The sequence below is a fragment of the Trachypithecus francoisi genome, unplaced genomic scaffold, assembly GCF_009764315.1.
Source record: "Trachypithecus francoisi isolate TF-2019V2 unplaced genomic scaffold, Tfra_2.0 Lachesis_group10, whole genome shotgun sequence".
In the NCBI taxonomy this organism is placed as follows: domain Eukaryota; kingdom Metazoa; phylum Chordata; class Mammalia; order Primates; family Cercopithecidae; genus Trachypithecus; species Trachypithecus francoisi.
The window spans coordinates 114,403,117-114,419,482 of record NW_022681455.1 but is presented as its reverse complement, the minus strand read 5'-3'; the positions used below and the strand labels follow the sequence as shown (position 1 = coordinate 114,419,482).

The following is a 16,366-nucleotide window of genomic DNA, read 5'->3' as shown; positions in this document are numbered from 1 at the left end:
GAGGAGCGGCTGCAGGTAGTGACTGGGACTGAGATTCAGGGTGACTGCATAAGGGATTCACTTGAACAACCCACGTTCTCTCTCTAAGGCCCTACCTGCCTGCTGGGCACCTCCCAGGGTAAGGGCCAGCATCTTTGGTGACACTATGGATCACACAATGAAGAAGGTGCAAAAGTCATACCTGCTCTCCCCCAATGGTGTCACTCTGTAGCCATTTCCCCCCACTAGAGGGGAGGCAGGGAGGAGGCGAGGGGATGGAAGAGAACTAAATCAGAGACGGAATTCCAGCCTCATCTGCAGAACGGACACAATGGTCCAGACCTTGCCGAGTCCAGAGGGGCAGATGGGAGGACCATGCACACGTGCTGAGCCCTGTGTGGGTGTTGACTTTTGGGAGCAGCCACTAGCCCACAGGGTGTGAATTCCGGTCACACCTCTTACAAGCTGTATGACCTTGGACAAGTGTTTTAACCTTTCTGGGCCTCAGTTTCCTCATTGATAAACTGAGATTTTGTGCTTCCATGAGATTGCTGTGAGAGATTCAATAAATGTAAAGACCTTTGTCCTGGCCAGGCACGGTGGCTCATGCCTGTAATCCCAGCACTTTGGGAGGCCAAGGCAGCAGGTCACTTGAGTCCAGGAGTTTGAGACTGGCCTGGCCAACATGGTGAAACCCCATCTCTACTAAAAATACAAACATTAGCCAGGCATGGTGATGCGCATCTGTAATTCCGGCTACTTGGGAGGCTGAGGCAGGAGAATTGCTTGAACCCGGGAGGTGGAGGTTGCAGTGAACTGAGATCACACCACTGCACTTCAGCCTGGACGACAGAGTGAGACTTTGTCTCAAAAAAAATTATTTTTTCTTATTTATTTATTTATTTTTATTAATAGAAATGAGGTCTAGTAAGAACATAGGTATGGGAACATAGTAATGTTGCCCAGGCTGGTCTCGAACTCCTGGGCGCACACAGTCCTCCCACCTTGGTCTCCCAAAGTGCTGGGATTACAGGCCTGAGCCACCACGTCTGGCATTGTTTTCGGAGTGGGAGCTCATCTGCTTTTTTAACCTGTCCTGCAGCCTGAGTCATTCATGGACTCTACCACGGCCCTCAGTGTGTGAACTCAAACCACCTGTTCATTCGTTGGTCCTGCTTTTGTTCAGGCCCCAGGCTGCCAGCTGGTGTCATCGTAACTCACTCATGGGCCAGGGCTGCTGGGACATTCTGAAGTCATTTCTCATGTGAGCCGTGTCCAGCTGCCAGGGCCGGGTGGTCCTGTGCAGGCTGTGGGTGCGGTGTGCACTGTGGCTGATGGCTGAGTGGCAGTGCTGCTCTTACATAATCAGTTTCTCTCCTCCTTTCTCTTCCCAGAGCCAGATTTCACACTGAGCAGCTGCAGTCGGAGAAATCAGAGAAAGCGTCACCCAGCCCCAGATTCCGAGGGGCCTGCCAGGGACTCTCTCCTCGTGCTCCTTGGAAAGGAAGACCCCGAGAGACCCCCCAAGCCACCGGCTCAGATCTGCTTCTGGGCTGCCATGGGACTCGCAGCCACCGCCCCCAGGCTGTCCTCCACGCTGCTGGGCAGATAAGGGCAGCTGCTGCCCTTGGGGCACCTGCCCGATCCTGCAGCCTGGCCACTCCTCCAGGGCCAGCCCTTCCCTGACTCAGTGGCCACCTCTGCTGCCCCGAGGCCATGTAGGCCGTACTTAGGCCTCTGTGGACACACTGCTGGGGACAGCGCCTGAGCTCTCAGGGGGACGAGGAACACCACCATGCCCCGGGGCTTCGCCTGGCTGCGCTGTGAGTACTGGGGGGGTCCCTGGGGACCTGCCCTGGGAGGGCTTGGCCTAGCTCCAGGATCTGCTGTAACCATAGCAACCAGGGCATTCTTGCTGGTGAGAAGTTGCGATGCTTAACAGTCAGACTGCAGGCACCCTCTGGGATTCCCACGGCCACTCTCTGCCTTGTCTGCCGCTGACTTCGGGCTCTGACGGGCAAGCTGGGTGGGCGGTTCTGGCTTGGTGGGCATGGTCTTCAGGGTGGCCTTAGGTCGGGGCAGGCACTGGGGATAGGTGGCAGCATCTCACCTTTCCAGGCTAGTGGGCGCTGGGGAGCCCCGTGCGGGCAGCAGAGGCAGAGTCCTGGGTGTGGCCGGTGGGGGGTGGGGCAGGGGCTGGTGAAAGTGTCCAGGGATCCAAGACCCATGGCAGAAGAGCAGCCAGGTGCCTGGAGAAGGCAGCCTGTTCCCCTCCGACCCTCCCTCCTAACAGAACAGAATTAAAAAGCAGAGCAATAACACTGTTGGAAAAAGAAAAATAAGTTGAAATGAGGACAGAAAGGAAAAAAAGGATCTGGAAGCCTCTCATGCCTCCTGGGTGGGAGGCCAGACCAAGATCCCCTGTCTCCAAGATTCAATTTAATTGACTCAAATTCAACACATTTTTCTGGTGCCTCCCACGTGCCCACTGCAGAGTCACTGCCATGACAACAAGGACCTTGCTGTCTCGTGCCTCTGTCTCCAACGCCTGGCACAGGGTTGAGTGCTCAGGAATTGTTTGAGGTTCGGGGTATGAGCCTGCAAGGGATTCAGAGAAGAGCTGGGTCCACCCTGGCCCTTGTGAAAATATACAACAAAGGGTTGGGACATTAGGGACGGGTGGAAGGACTCAGCTGGACCCAATGTTCTGGAAGCCCCTAGGTCATGAGAAGCAGGGGTGCAATGTGGGGGAGGCGCTGCTGGAAATGGTCTAGAAGGTGGGGTGGTGCTCACACAGGGAGACCTGGGGTCGTAAGGCCCGTGTTCCAGGGAGAGGGGCCAGTGTGAGCAAAGGTTCAGCGGTGGGATGGTGAGGCCAGGCTGGGAGCTGGTTTGGACCCAGTTGGCGGAGGCCTTGAAAGCCAGGCAAAGCATGCATCCCTCCCCACAGCAGGCAGCCCTGGAGGATTTGAGAGCCGGGTGGGGGTGTCGTCGTGATTGGGAGTTCCTCTGCTCTTGAAGATCAGTCTGGCGGTGTTTGTAGGAGTTGCTTTTGTCACCATCTGCACAGGAGGGAATAAGGGTCATTCTGGAGGCGGAGGTGCGGATGAAAGGCAAGGGATGCTGGGCTGGTGGCTCACGCCTGTGATCCCAGCACTGTGGGAGGCCAAGGCAGGAGGATGGCTTGAGGTCAGGAGTTTGAAACCAGGCTGGGCAACATAGTGAGACCCCATCTCTAAAAAAAGGAAAATTAGCCCGGTGTGGTGGCATACATCTGTAATCTCAGCTACTCAGGAGGCTGAGGTGGGAGGATCACTTGAGCCCAGGAGGTTGAGGCTGCAGTAAGCAAGGATTACATCACTACACTGCAGCCAGGGCAACAGAGTGAGACCCTGTCTTTAAAAAAAAAAGAAAAGAAAAGAAAAAGAGAGAAAGAAAAGCAAGGGAGAGGGGTAAAAGCTCCAGGAGGCAGGTCTTAGGACCAGGCAAGGACTGGCTGGGGGATGAGGGAGAGGGAGAGCAGCAGATTTAGGTGGGGGCTGGTGCCCAGGGACTGGGGTGCTGAGGAAGGTGGGCTGCCATAACCAATTAGTATGCTTTGGGTGGCTTAGAGCAACAGCAACGTATGGTCTCACAGTTCTGGAGACCGGAAGTGTGAGATCAGGGTGCCCGCAGAGCTGTGTTCCCTCCAAAGGTGCTGGGAAGGAGCCTCCCTTGCCTCTTCCAGCCCCTGGTGGCTCCTGGCCTCCTTGGCCTGTGGCCTAGTCACTCAGATCTCCCTCTGTCTTTGTGTGGTCTTTCCCTCTGCGTGTCTGTGTGTCCGCTCCTCTTCTTCCTAGCACACTAGTCACTGGATTTAGGGACCTTCCTAAATCCAGGATGGCCTCATCTTGACATCCGTCATTTAATAACGCCTGTAAGTGGCACAGGACAGTTGAGCCCCCAAGGGGGCTTAGCCTGCAAGGGTTCTTGGCTTTGCCTAGGAGAGAATTCAAGGCAAGCTGGTGGGTAGGAGAAGACAGCTTTACTGAAGAGGTGTTACAGCTCCATGCCAGCTCCTGCAGAGCAGGGCTGTGCCAGAGGAAGCGTACTGAGGAGCAGCTTAGGGCCATTTGCAGTCATATTTATACCAACTTTTAATTGCATACAGATAAAGGGGCAGTTTATGCAGACATTTCTAGTAACTTTTTGGGCCATTGGGTCATTGCTATGGAAAGGGGCGGTAACTCCAGGCATTGCCATGGCAATGGTAAACTGACATAGCACACTGCTGGGCATGTCTTTTGGAATGCTGCTTCCGCCCCGTCCATCCCTGTTTTCAGTAGTCCTCAATTTGGTCCAGTGTCAGGACTCCACCTCTGGAGTTGGTCCTACCTCCTACTTCACAAAGACCCCATTTCCAAACAAGGTCACATTCTGGGGTTCGGGTGAGTGTGGATTTGGAGGAGATGCTATTTAACCCACTGCACAGGTTCAGATTTGGTCCCCGGGGCTGGCGGTGACAAGCCCCACTTGTCACTGCACATGGGGTCATCTCAGAGAGGGGGCAGGCCCCTCCTGCCCCCCACCCAGGGCCAGGGAACAAGGAAGGGAGTACTGTACTCACACGGATCTTTCTTCAGCCTCCTCTCTGTCTGGCAGTTTGTTTTATTTATTTTATTTTTATTTTTTATTTTTGAGATGGAGTCTCACTCTGTCGCCCAGGCTGGAGTGCAGTGGCGCAATCTCAGCTCGCTGCAACCTCTGCCTCTCGGATTCAAATGATTCTCATATCTCAGCCTCCCGAGTAGCTGGGACTACAGGCACCTGCCACTGCACCTGGCTAATTTTTGTATTTTTAGTGGCGATGGGGTTTCACCATGTTGGCCAGGCTGGTCTTGAACTTTTTTTTTTTTTTTTTTTTTTGAGACAGAGTCTCGCTCTGTTGCCCAGGCTGGAGTGCAGTGGCCGGATCTCAGCTCACTGCCAGCTCCACCTCCCTGGTTTACGCCATTCTCCTGCCTCAGCCTCCCGAGTAGCTGGGACTACAGGCGCCGCCACCTCGCCCGGCTAGTTTTTTGTATTTTTTTAGTAGAGACGGGGTTTCACCGTGTTCGCCAGGATGGTCTCGATCTCCTGACCTCGTGATCCGCCCGTCTCGGCCTCCCAAAGTGCTGGGATTACAGGCTTGAGCCACCGCGCCCAGCCTGGTCTTGAACTTCTGACCTCAGGTGATCCGCCTACCTCGGCCTCCCAAAGTGCTGGGATTACAGGCATGAGCCTCCGTGCCCAGCCTGTCTTGTGGGTTCTTACCTCTGGGCTAAGACAAAGGCAGGGTGGGTCTCTTGACTAAGGTCAGGGGTGGCACTGGCTGTGGGGTTCCTGGTGTACAGAGTATGTGGGGGACAGTGGCCTTGAGGTTGGGGCTGTGCTGTCCTTGCCTGGTCCCTGTCTGTTAACCTGTTTCTCTGGGTGGGTGGAGGCAGCAAAAAAGGAAACTTACACTTAGCAGTGATGTTTGGGCTGCAGTCTCAGAGGAAGGCTGCCCAGTTGGGGGAGAGGCAGATCATCTGCGGACAGCTTTTCCAGGGCAGTCTGTGTGCCCACCATGCCAGGCTGGGAGGCTCAGTGTCACTCCAAGGCACAGTTCTTGCCTTGAGGCCACAGCTGCCGGGTCCCCAAGGCCCCAGAACGGGACACAGAGAAGGGCAGTTGCTGTAGGGTTGAGGGGTGGAGTAGACGGCCAATGGTGATGACCACACAGGAAAAAAGACCCAGTGTGGACAGAGATAATGATTTTTTTAAAGAAAAGCTGAAAGTGTTAATTGTTATGTGAAATCCCTGTGGACCAGAGGTGGCCCTTGGGACACTAGCTTGCAACTGCTGCTGCTCTAGGTCTGTGGTTCCAGACCCCCAGCCACACAGCTTTACCTGGGACCTTGTTAGAAAGGTAGATTCTGGCCACATCCTCGACTGGTTGAGCAGAGACTCTGTGGCAGGCAGGACGACCTGTGCCTTAACCAGCTCTGCAACGGATGCCAATGTCTGCTCCCATTTCTACTGCTTGAGGCAAATCCCCAAATGCACATGTGAAGTGCTCAGCACGCTGGGTTGTGCAGTGTTTAACTGTGTTATGGATTCACATACCAAAGTCAAGGTCATGAGTGAATGGGGAAGGTGGTGCTGGAGACAGAGACCGATGGGGGCTGGTGCAGGCAGGGGAGACCCTGGCGGGGTGATTGGGAGAGAGAAGAGTCTCCGGGTGGTTTTGAAAGAGGTCTGTAGTGTGAGAGGGTACCCAGTGCAGGGCAAAGCATGAGCCTAGGAGGCAGGGATGATCTTGACCTGCAAGGGTGGGTGCCAAGGCAAGGGGTTCAGGACTTAGGACAGAAAGCAAGCAGATGTTAAAAGGGCCAAACACTGGTTCAGTTTGTGTTTATCTGTCCCTCTGGCCCAATACTGTATCAGGTAGAGGGGAAGAGAGAGAGAGGAAGTGCAAGATAGATTGCAAACTTGCAACTTAGCAAAAAATGTGTGGCTATGTGGGGTACAGGGCTTGAGGAGGCCTCAGGCTCTGAGCTGATCAAGGGCACTCCCGGTGGGAGGTCCCGCAGTGGCAAAGGCCAGGCAGGAGGCCTGAGCAGGGCAGGTTTGGAGAAGGCAGTGGGGAGGTAGCAAATAGGTGGTGTGGCTCAGACCAGAGGGGCTGTAAGAACAAAGTCTACCCAGATGCTGGGGAGTGGGGAAAATCCAATCAGTAATTCCTACTCATAGCTGGGGGTGGCTCGGGAGGTGACTCAGCCTGCCTGACTGCTTTTGTCAAAAAAAAAAAAAAAAAAAAAAGAGGATGGTTATTGCTTTTTGTCTGTAACAATAATAGATATGGATTAGAGAACATAAAAAATGTCCTGAAAGGCCAAGGCCAAGTGTGGTGACTCATGCCTGTAATCCTTGCACTTTGGGAGGCCAAGGTGGGAGCATCACTTGAGCATATGAGTTTGAGACCAGCCTGGGCAAAACAGCAAGACCTCGTCTCTACAAATTTTTTTTTTTTTTTAATTTAAATTAACTGGGTGTGGTGGTGGTGCCTGTAGTACCAGCTACTGGGAGGCTGAGGAGGGAGGATTGCTTTAACCCAGGAGTTCGAGGTTGCAGTGAACAATGATGGTGCCACTGCACTCCAGCCCGGGCAACAAAGCAAGCCTTATTTGAAAAGAAAAACGTGAGAAAATCTCCCATAGAGATTTGGTAGTCATGGTAGGAACACAGATAGTCTTGAGTCACGCTATTTTTAAGCTTCACTAAGCATATCTAATTTTTCTCATAGCACAGCCGTATCTTTGACAATGTGATTTTTATTGGCTACATGCATTATTATGGAACATCTAGGCCATTTCCATATTTTCACTGTTATGACATAAATGCTGCTCTGTACATCTTTGTTCATAATTTTTTGGTTATATCTTTTTTACTTTTCTTCCAATTTATTCCTAGAAGTGAATTTTGTTGGTGAAAAGGTATTGACATTTTTGAGGCCTAGTGGTTTGAAGAGTGCAGATACTATTAAATCCATTAATAGCATAAATTGCTAAATTGCTTTCCAGGACAGCACTATTTGACTAACATCAAGTATTAATTATTAAAATGAAATGAGCTGGGTGTATGGCTGGGCATGGTGACTCATGCCTGTAAATCCAGCACTTTGGGAGGCAGAGGCAGGGAGATCAACTTGAGGCCAGGAGTTTGAGAACAGTCTGGCCAACATGGTGAAACCCCATCTCTACTGAAAATACCAAATAGCCGGGTGTGGTAGCCCTTGCTTGTAATCCCAGCTACTTAGCAGGCTGAGGCATGAGGCATGAGAATTGCTTGAGCCTGGGAGGTGGAGGTTACAGTGAGCTGAGATTGTGCCAATGCACTCCAGCCTGGGCGACAGAGAAAGATTCTGTCTTAAAAAAAAAAAAAAAGAGGGCCGGGCGCGGTGGCTCTAGCCTGTAATTCCAGCACTTTGGGAGGCCGAGACGGGCGGATCACGAGGTCAGGAGGTTGAGACCATCCTGGCTAACACGGTGAAACCCCGTCTCTACTAAAAATACAAAAAACTAGCCGGGCGCGGTGGCGGGCACCTGTAGTCCCAGCTACTCGAGAGGCTGAGGCGGGAGAATGATGTGAACCCGGGAGGCGGAGCTTGCAGTGAGCCAAGATCGCACCACTGCACTTCAGCCTGGGTGGCAGAGCCAGACTCCGTCTCAAAAAAAAAAAAAGGCTGGGAAGCGGGGTGTAGTGGCACTTGCCTCTCATTCCAGCTACTCAGGAGGCCATGATGAAAGGACTGCTTGACACTAGGAGTTGGAGACAAGCCTGGGCAACATAGCAAAACCCTGTCTCAAAAAAAAAAAAAAAAGCCCCAACAACCCAAAACCACAAACACAAAAACTTTCATTTGAATATATGAAAAATGGGCCAGGCACAGTGGCTCACACCTATAATTCCAGCACTTTGGGAGGCTGAGGCAGGAGAATTGCTTGAGCTTAGGAGTTCGAGGCAAGTCCGGCCAATATGGCGATACCGTGTCTGTACAAAAAATGCAAAAATTAGCAGGTGTAGTAGCGTGTAACTGTAGTCCTAGCTACTCTGGAGGCTGAGGCGGAAGGATCGCTTGAGTCTGGGAGTTCTAGGATGCAGTGAACCATGATCCTACTACTGCACTCCAGCCAGGGTGACAAAAAAAAAAAAAAATTATATCTGACTGTTTTAATGTGAATTTATTTATCTAGTTAGTGAGTCTGATATTTTGGGTAGTTGCTGGCCTACTTCTGTTTTATTCTTTCTGCTCTAATGGACTTAACCTTTATTCATATTTGTTGCGAATTCTCTTCTATTTTTTCTGTTCAGTCACTTGGAAATAGTTTAGGCTATTTTTGAAGTCACAGTGACCTCCAGTGGCAAAGGGTGGTAATGTTTCAGCGGTTCGTTTGTTGCAGGGAGACGCAGCCAAGTGTGAGAGCTGCTTAACGTCCTAGAATGACCAGACTGGAAAATGCGACAGACCCGCTGGCATAGGCAGCTGGGAGGGACGCTAAGATCAGGTAGAGCAGGAAAGAAAGTGGGGTGGATGACTGAAGAGTCATTTGTCAAGTTGAAACCAGAATCCAGGATGATTCGATCACCTTGAATGCCTGGCTTGGAAAACCCAGCACCGAGCTTTGAAAACATGTCACCCGGACGCCAGGGGCTGAGGCTGTCCTGGGCGGGAGGTTGTGCCTGCCTCACGGAGCGAGAGAAGCGGGGAGACCAGACGTCGACCCTGGGACTCCAGGGGGGCTCCAGTGGCTGGCGTGGGGTGGATGTGGACCCTCTGGACTGCTGGTGCCTGGCTGACCTTGCTATTCTGGAGCCAGACCCCAGGGAAAGCATTCCAGATCCCATGCCCGCCACCACACCTTTCCCATCGGTGCTTGTCACCTATGCAAACGGATGACGGTCGTGCTCGGCTTTGCACGTTGTGGACGCCGTGGATGAGATGGAGAGTGCTCATGTGCTCTTGTCGGGTGTGGTCCACAGATATTGGGATCCTCCTTGGCATGGCCTGTGGGAACCAGGGTTTGGAGATATGGCCCTTGACGCAGAGTGAGGAGTGCACTGTCACGGGTTTTCTGCGGGACAAGCTGCAGTACAGGAACCGACTGCAGTACATGGTAACCACGTGGGCACCAGCTGTGTCCGTCCCTGTTTCCCGGGGCTCACCTGGCATAGGCCTCTGGACATTCAGAGCCCTTCCTAGGACCCGTGTCAGCCCTGAGCTGACCATGGCCTGTTTCTCTGTCTTTCTCCGAAACCTACCCATGCACCTGGTCTGCATTTACTGACCCCCCTCCTGCCATCTCCTGGAGCTTCCGCTCCTCTGATCTCACTTTAATCCCACCTCCACAGTGGCACTCACCGTTATGACTCAGGAGTGTACACCTGGAGCTCTTTGAGGAACTCCAAGCACTTATTAGCCGAGGAGATAAAGACCTAGAAATTGGAGTCTTTGGTTTTTTTTGCAGAGTGGAGATGTCTGTGTGGCTATATGCATCTTTTTTTTTTGAGACGGAGACTTGCTCTGTCGCCAGGCTGGAGGGCAGTAGCTCAATCTTGGCTCACTGCAACCTCCGCCTCCCGGGTTCAAGCAATTCTCCTGCCTCAGCCTCCTGAGTAGCTGGGACTACAGGCACGCACCACTATGCCCAGCTAATTTTTGTAATTTTAGTAGAGATGGGGTTTTACCATGTTAGCCAAGATGGTCTCCATCTCTTGACCTTGTGATCCACTCACCTCGGCCTCCCAAGTGCTGGAATTACAGGCGTGAGCCACCGTGCCCAGCCCTTTTTTTTTTTTTTTTTTACCTTTTCTAAAAAACTTTTTTTTTTTTTTTTTTGAGACAGGGTCTTGCTCTGTTGCCCAGGCTGGAGTTCAGTAGATAATCTCAGCTCAATACAACCCCATCTCCCAGGCTGAAATGATCCTCCCACCTCAGCCTCCCGAGTAGCTGGGACTACAGGCATGTGCCAACATGCCCAGCTAATTAAACTTTTTTTTTGAGTAGAGACAGGGTTTCACCATGTTGCCCAGGGTGGTCTTGAACTCCTGGCCTCAAGCAATATGCCCACCTTGGCCTCCCAAAATGCTGGGATTACAGGTGTGAGCCACCATGCTTGACCTATGGAACTTTTAAATTAATTAATTTAATTTTTAGAGACAGGGTGTCACTCTGTTGTCCAGGCTGAAGTGTAGTGGCAGGATCATAGCTCAGTATAACCTTAAACTCCTGGGCTCAAGTGAGTCTCTCTCCTCAGCCTCCCAAGGTGCTGGGATTACAGGCATGAGCCACTGCACTTGGCTTGTGTCTTTTTTATTTTAACAGCTTTACTGAGATAGAATTTACATATTTATCTATAAAAGACATAATTCACTCATTTAAAGTGCACAACTCAAAGGTTTTTTAGTTCACAGAGTTGTGCAACCATCACCATCGTAGGTTTTATAAGATTCTCACCCACCAAATAATATGTTTTTCTTGAAGTAGTGCATCCTCACTCTTGAGCGTGAAACTTCTGCCTTAATAGGAACTGCGCATTTTGTTTCACCCTCCCTGTGTCCCAGAGGAAAGTGAATTGTTTTTATCCCAGTTAGGCGCCAGGCAGACCTCTCTGCACAGGACCACCTCTGCCATCAAAGGGCTGGGCCCTGAGTTCTCTCCTTCTACATCAAAATTCATCTGGAGGCTGGGCATGGTGGCTCATGCCTATAACCCCGCACTTTGGGAGGCTGAGGCGGGAGGATCGCTTGAGCCCAGGAGTTCAAGACCAGCCTGGGCAACATGACGAATCCCCATCTCTACAAAAAATAAAAAAAAATTGTCTGGGTGTGGTGGCACACACCTGTAGTCCCACCTACTTGGGAGGCTGAGGTGGGAGGATTGCTTGAGCCTGGGAGGTTGAGGCTTTAGAGAGCCATGATCCTGCCTCTGCACTCCAGACTGGGTGACAGAGTGAGACTAACTCTTAAAAAAGGATCATTTGGGAGGTTGGGGAGCCTGCTGGTCATTTCTACTTCTGGTCTCATAGTTTGTTCTTGTGCCTTTCTAGAAACAGTACTTCCCCGTCAACTACAAGATCAGTGTGCCTTACGAGGGGGTGTTCAGAATCGCCAATGTCACCAGGCTGGTAAGAATCCCTTCCTGGGCTGGGGGGACCCTGCCTCCTGCGACATCTGGTGGGCCCCAGCCTCAGAGGCACGCTGGGATTGGCAGGTGGTGCTGCTGGCCTGGGGCCTCTCCTCAGCCCCGAAAGCAGGCTGGCCTTTGGCCCAGGCACACGTTTGTTCACTGTCCGCAGTGGACGGCCTGTGTCTGCTCCCTATGCAGGGGTAAGTTCCTGGTGAGGGGGTGGTCAGAGTGGTCAGAGCCCAGAGGCCTGTGTCTCTGGGGTTGCAGTGACTTCCCTGTCTCCGCAGCAGAGGGCCCGGGTGAGCGAACGGGAGCTGCGGTATCTGTGGGTCTTGGTGAGTCTCAGTGCCACTGAGTCGGTGCAGGACGTGCTGCTCGATGGCCACCCGTCCTGGAAGTACCTGCAGGAGGTGCAGACGCTGCTGCTGAATGTCCAGCAGGGCCTCACGGTGAGTCGTGAGGAAGGGTGGCAGGCGGGGCTCGTGTGTGTGCACACGTGTGTGCATGTGTGTGTGTGAGCATGCGCATGTATGAATCTATGAGGTGTGGCCAAGGGCTGGTGAGGGAAAGGGTGAACACACAGAAAGATGGGCACAAGCCGAGGGGCATGGGAGAAGTGGGGGAGGGGTGCGGGAAAAGAGGCCTGCGGAAGGAAGAGGCGGCTGTGGTGGCCATGAGAACTGGCCCCAGGCGATGCCTCTGAGACTCTATTCTAGGCTCTGCCTCTCTCCCTCTGGATCCTGGGCAAGTCATCGTATCCTCTTTGTTTCTGCAACATGAGGGTCCTGGAGGCGGGGTAGGGGGAGAGGGGAAGAATGGATGGAGCATGGGGAATGTTTAGGGCAGTAAAACGCTGCGGCCGTGGCGCAGTGGCTCATACCTGTAATCCCAGCACTTTGGGAGGCCGAGGTGGGTGGATCACCTGAGGTCAGGAGTTCAAGACCAGCCTGGCCAAATGGTGAAACCCCATCTCTACTAAAAATACAAAAATAAGCCAAACCTAGTGGTGGGTACCTGTAATCCCAGCTACTTGGGAGGCTGAGGCGGGAGAATCGCTTGAACCTGGGAGGCAGAGGTTGCAGTGAGCTGAGATCGCACCATTGCATTCCAGCCTGGGCAACAAGAGTGAAAAACTCCATCTCAAAAAAAAAAAAAAAACACAAAAAAAAGGATGCTGTATAATACGTTCACGGTGTATACGCGTGACATCATGCATTTGTCACAACCCACAGAACTGTACAACACAGAATGTGAACACTAATGTAAATTATGGACTTTAGTTAATTAAAGAAAAAAGAGGTCCCCATCCCCGCCCCACTCAGAGAAATTGATCTGAGGCCTCAGGGATATTATCCTCTAAAATGCCTGAGTCGTAGTAAAAAGGAAGGTGGCGAGATGACCCACGCGGGCCGTGTGTGCTGTGGGGCCTATCCCTGTCCCCACCAGCCCTCCTCAGGATTCTGATGCACACCTGTCCTGGGGACCCACCTGCTGCCCAGCCCAGCCAGCTGCTGACAAGGCCCAGCCTGTGGGCAGAACATCCCAGGCCAACTGTGAGCTTCCGATGGTGAAAGGGCTTAGGGACTAGGACCTGTTTTTGCAGCTGCCTGGAGCTTTCCTGGGACAAGACTGGTGGGGAGGCTGTCAATTCCTACAAAGTCAGGAGACTCCTTGATCTCCTTGGTGGCTCTTTTTTATTTCATTTTATTTTATTTATTTATTATTTTAGAGATGGGGTCTCGCTATGTTGCCAAGGCTGGTCTTGAGCCCCTGGTTTCAAGTGATCTTCCTGCCTCAGCCTCCCAAAGTCCTGGGATTACAGGCATGAGCCACCCTACCTGGCCTCTGTGATGGCTTTTTTTTTTTTTTCCTTCTGAGACGGAGTCTCACTCTGTTGCCCAGGCTGCAGTGCAGTGGTGCAATCTCGGCTCACTGCAACCTCTGTCTCCCAGGTTCAAGCAGTTCTCCTGCCTCAGCCTCCCAAGTAGCTGGGATTACAGATGCCCGTCACCACGCCTGTATTTTTAGTAGAGATGGGGTTTTGCCATGTTGGTTAGGCTGGTCTTGAACTCCTGGCCTCAAGTGATATGCCTCCCTCCACCTCCCAAAGTGCTGGGATTAGAGGTTGAACCACGGTGCCTGGCCGTCTTAGTCTTTTCATGGCTTTCTGCCCTGTGTTTCCATGTCTCTGAGACCTTTCTCTTACAAGGACATCAGGCATTGGATTTAGGGCCCACTCGAAATCCAGGATGATGTCCTTCTAAGATACTGAACTTAATTACCTCTGCAAAGAGCCTATTTCCAAATATGGTCACATTCACAGGTACCAAGGGGTAGGACAAAAACACAGCTTTTTGGGGGAGGAGAGGGACAATTTGGCCCAGGACATGCTGCCTGGATGGTCGCCCCCTTCCAGAAGATCACCCCCACGTTTCCCACAATGCTTTCTACAGTGGCCCTGACCTCCTGTTCAGGGACTTCCTTCCCTCAGTGCCACGGTACACCCCACATGATCCTGTTGTTGCATATCGTGGACAGAAACCACACCAGCTTGGAGCTGGACACCCTGCCCTGTGTATGTGACTTAAGCCTCAGTGTCCCTGTGAGGGCCTTCTCTTGTTCCTTGGAGTTGATGGAGGTGTTTGCTTCCTGAGGGACAGTTTTCCTCAGGTCAGGGGGTCCTCACGCAGTGGTGGGAGGCCGTGCCTGGGCGCGAGATTCCCCACTTTCCTCACTGTCTTGGCCTAAGCCCTTTACTCATTTTTCCAAGGATGGAAAAAAAGCAAAGCGTCTGAGTTGTGCATGGGTGAGAGGTGGCATCTGGGACCCTCCTCATGCCCACAGGAAGAAGATGGTGAGAAATAGCTATCCAGGCTCATAGTCACAGGATGTCTGGTCCTTCTTCTGGGGTTTGGGCAGCTCCAGGTGACTGGACAGCGCTCACGGCTCTCCTGGGGTGCGGCCCCATCTCGCCACCGCTCCTGACGGTTTCCTCCTTTCCAGGATGTGGAGGTCAGCCCCAAGGTGGAATCTGTGTTGTCCCTCCTGAATGCCCCAGGGCCGAACCTGAAGCCGGTGCGGCCCAAAGCCCTGCTGGACAACTGCTTCCGGGTCATGGAGCTGCTGTACTGCTCCTGCTGTAAGGAGCTCTCAGGGGATGGGGCCTGGAGGCGGGAGGTCGGGCATCTGGGCCCAGGCCAGCTGGCAGGGCCGACATCCTTCCCGGCATATCCTCTGCTCCCCATGGCTACAAGCCATTTCTGGAGGCCAGGATGGGCCCTGGGTAGGGTGAGGGACAAGCACACGTGGCTTGGTTTGGTGGGGAGGGTAGTCTTGAACACTGCTGCAGTCATTTTTTTTTTTTTTTCCTATTCCTTGCAGGTAAACAAAGCTCCGTCCTAAACTGGCAGGACTGTGAGGTGCCAAGTCCTCAGTCTTACTGCCCAGAGCCCTCATTGCAATATGCGGCCACCCAGCTGTACCCTCTGCCCCCGTGGTCCCCCAGCTCCCCGCCTCACTCCACAGGCTTGGCGAGGCCGGTCAGGGCACAGGGCGAGGGCCTCTTGCCCTGAGCACTCTGGATGGTGACTGCAGATAGGGGCAGCCAGACCAGCTCCCACAGGAGTTCAACTGGACCTGAGACTTCGAGGGGTGGTGGTGAGAGCCCCCCTTGGGAGAGGACCCCGGGGAAGGGTGTTTTTCCTTTGAGGGGGATTCTGTGCCACAGCAGGGCTCAGCTTCCTGCCTTCCATAGCTGTCATGGCCTCACCTGGCGCGGAGGGGACCTGGGGACCTGAAGGTGGAGGGGGATACAGCTCCTGGCCCCTCCTGGCGCTGCCCTCACTGTCCCCCCGCCTGAAGAGGGTGCTGAGCCTCCTGTGGCCCGCAGCAGTGAGGCCATAGCCATGAGTTGCAGGGAGACAGGCAGCACGACGTGGCCATTCTAGGACCCCCCAGCCTGGCAGACTGGGGAGCTGGCGGCAGAGGGCGGTGCCAAGTGCCACATCTAGCCATAGCGGATGCTCTTCCAGTTTCTTTTCTTTTTTTTTTTTTTTTGAGACGGAGACTCGCTCTGTCACCCGGGCTGGAGTGCAGTGGCCGGATCTCAGCTCACTGCAAGCTCTGCCTCCCGGGTTTACGCCATTCTCCTGCCTCAGCCTCCAGAGTAGCTGGGACTACAGGCGCCCGCCACCTCACCCGGCTAGTTTTTTGTATTTTTTAGTAGAGACGGGGTTTCACTGTGTTAGCCAGGATGGTCTCGATCTCCTGACGTCGTGATCCGCCCGTCTCGGCCTCCCAAAGTGCTGGGATTACAGGCTTGAGCCACCGCGCCCGGCCTCTTTTTTCTATTAAACACCCCGCTTCCTTTGCTTTGCTTTGCTTTGCATCTTCAGGGGTGAATCTGGAGGGGATGGGAGGTGGCCAAGCGCAGGAAGTCAGTGGGGGCGGGGCTGAGGTTGCGGATTTGGAGTAGATGGAGCCTGCCCAAGGGATGTGGAATGAGAGGGATGCCAGGGATGGAGTAAGCCTGGGTTGGGGGAGGCAGTGTTGGGCTGATCCCCTCGCCTTGACCCTTGCCATCCTCCCTCCCTCCCTCTATCTGGCTGCCCCCAGGGAGCCCCTAGCAGGGACACCTGTGGGGCATTTCAGAGATCCAGGTCTGGCCCTGGCCCCCACATGGAGATCTGAGATCCTCCG

The 16,366-nt window shown here is 53.3% G+C and overlaps 1 protein-coding gene across 3 annotated transcripts in view; it reads left to right on the top strand.

The window, feature by feature from the left end:
* Nucleotides 1-15,776, top strand: part of IL34 (interleukin 34) — a 70,957-nt gene extending 55,181 nt beyond the window's left edge. For 2 of the 3 annotated variants that reach the window (XM_033218958.1, XM_033218959.1), the window contains exons 2-7: nt 1,374-1,802; nt 9,523-9,656; nt 11,589-11,666; nt 11,956-12,117; nt 14,672-14,807; nt 15,050-15,774. In XM_033218958.1, the coding sequence (XP_033074849.1) occupies nt 1,775-1,802; nt 9,523-9,656; nt 11,589-11,666; nt 11,956-12,117; nt 14,672-14,807; nt 15,050-15,240 (729 nt within the window). In that variant the 5' untranslated portion in view covers nt 1,374-1,774 and the 3' untranslated portion in view covers nt 15,241-15,774. Of the gene's footprint in view, nt 1-1,373; nt 1,803-9,522; nt 9,657-11,588; nt 11,667-11,955; nt 12,118-14,671; nt 14,808-15,049 lie in introns of all 3 variants that reach the window. The other variant, XM_033218960.1, reaches the window with a different exon arrangement.
* The last annotated feature ends 590 nt before the right edge of the window (nt 15,777-16,366 follow it).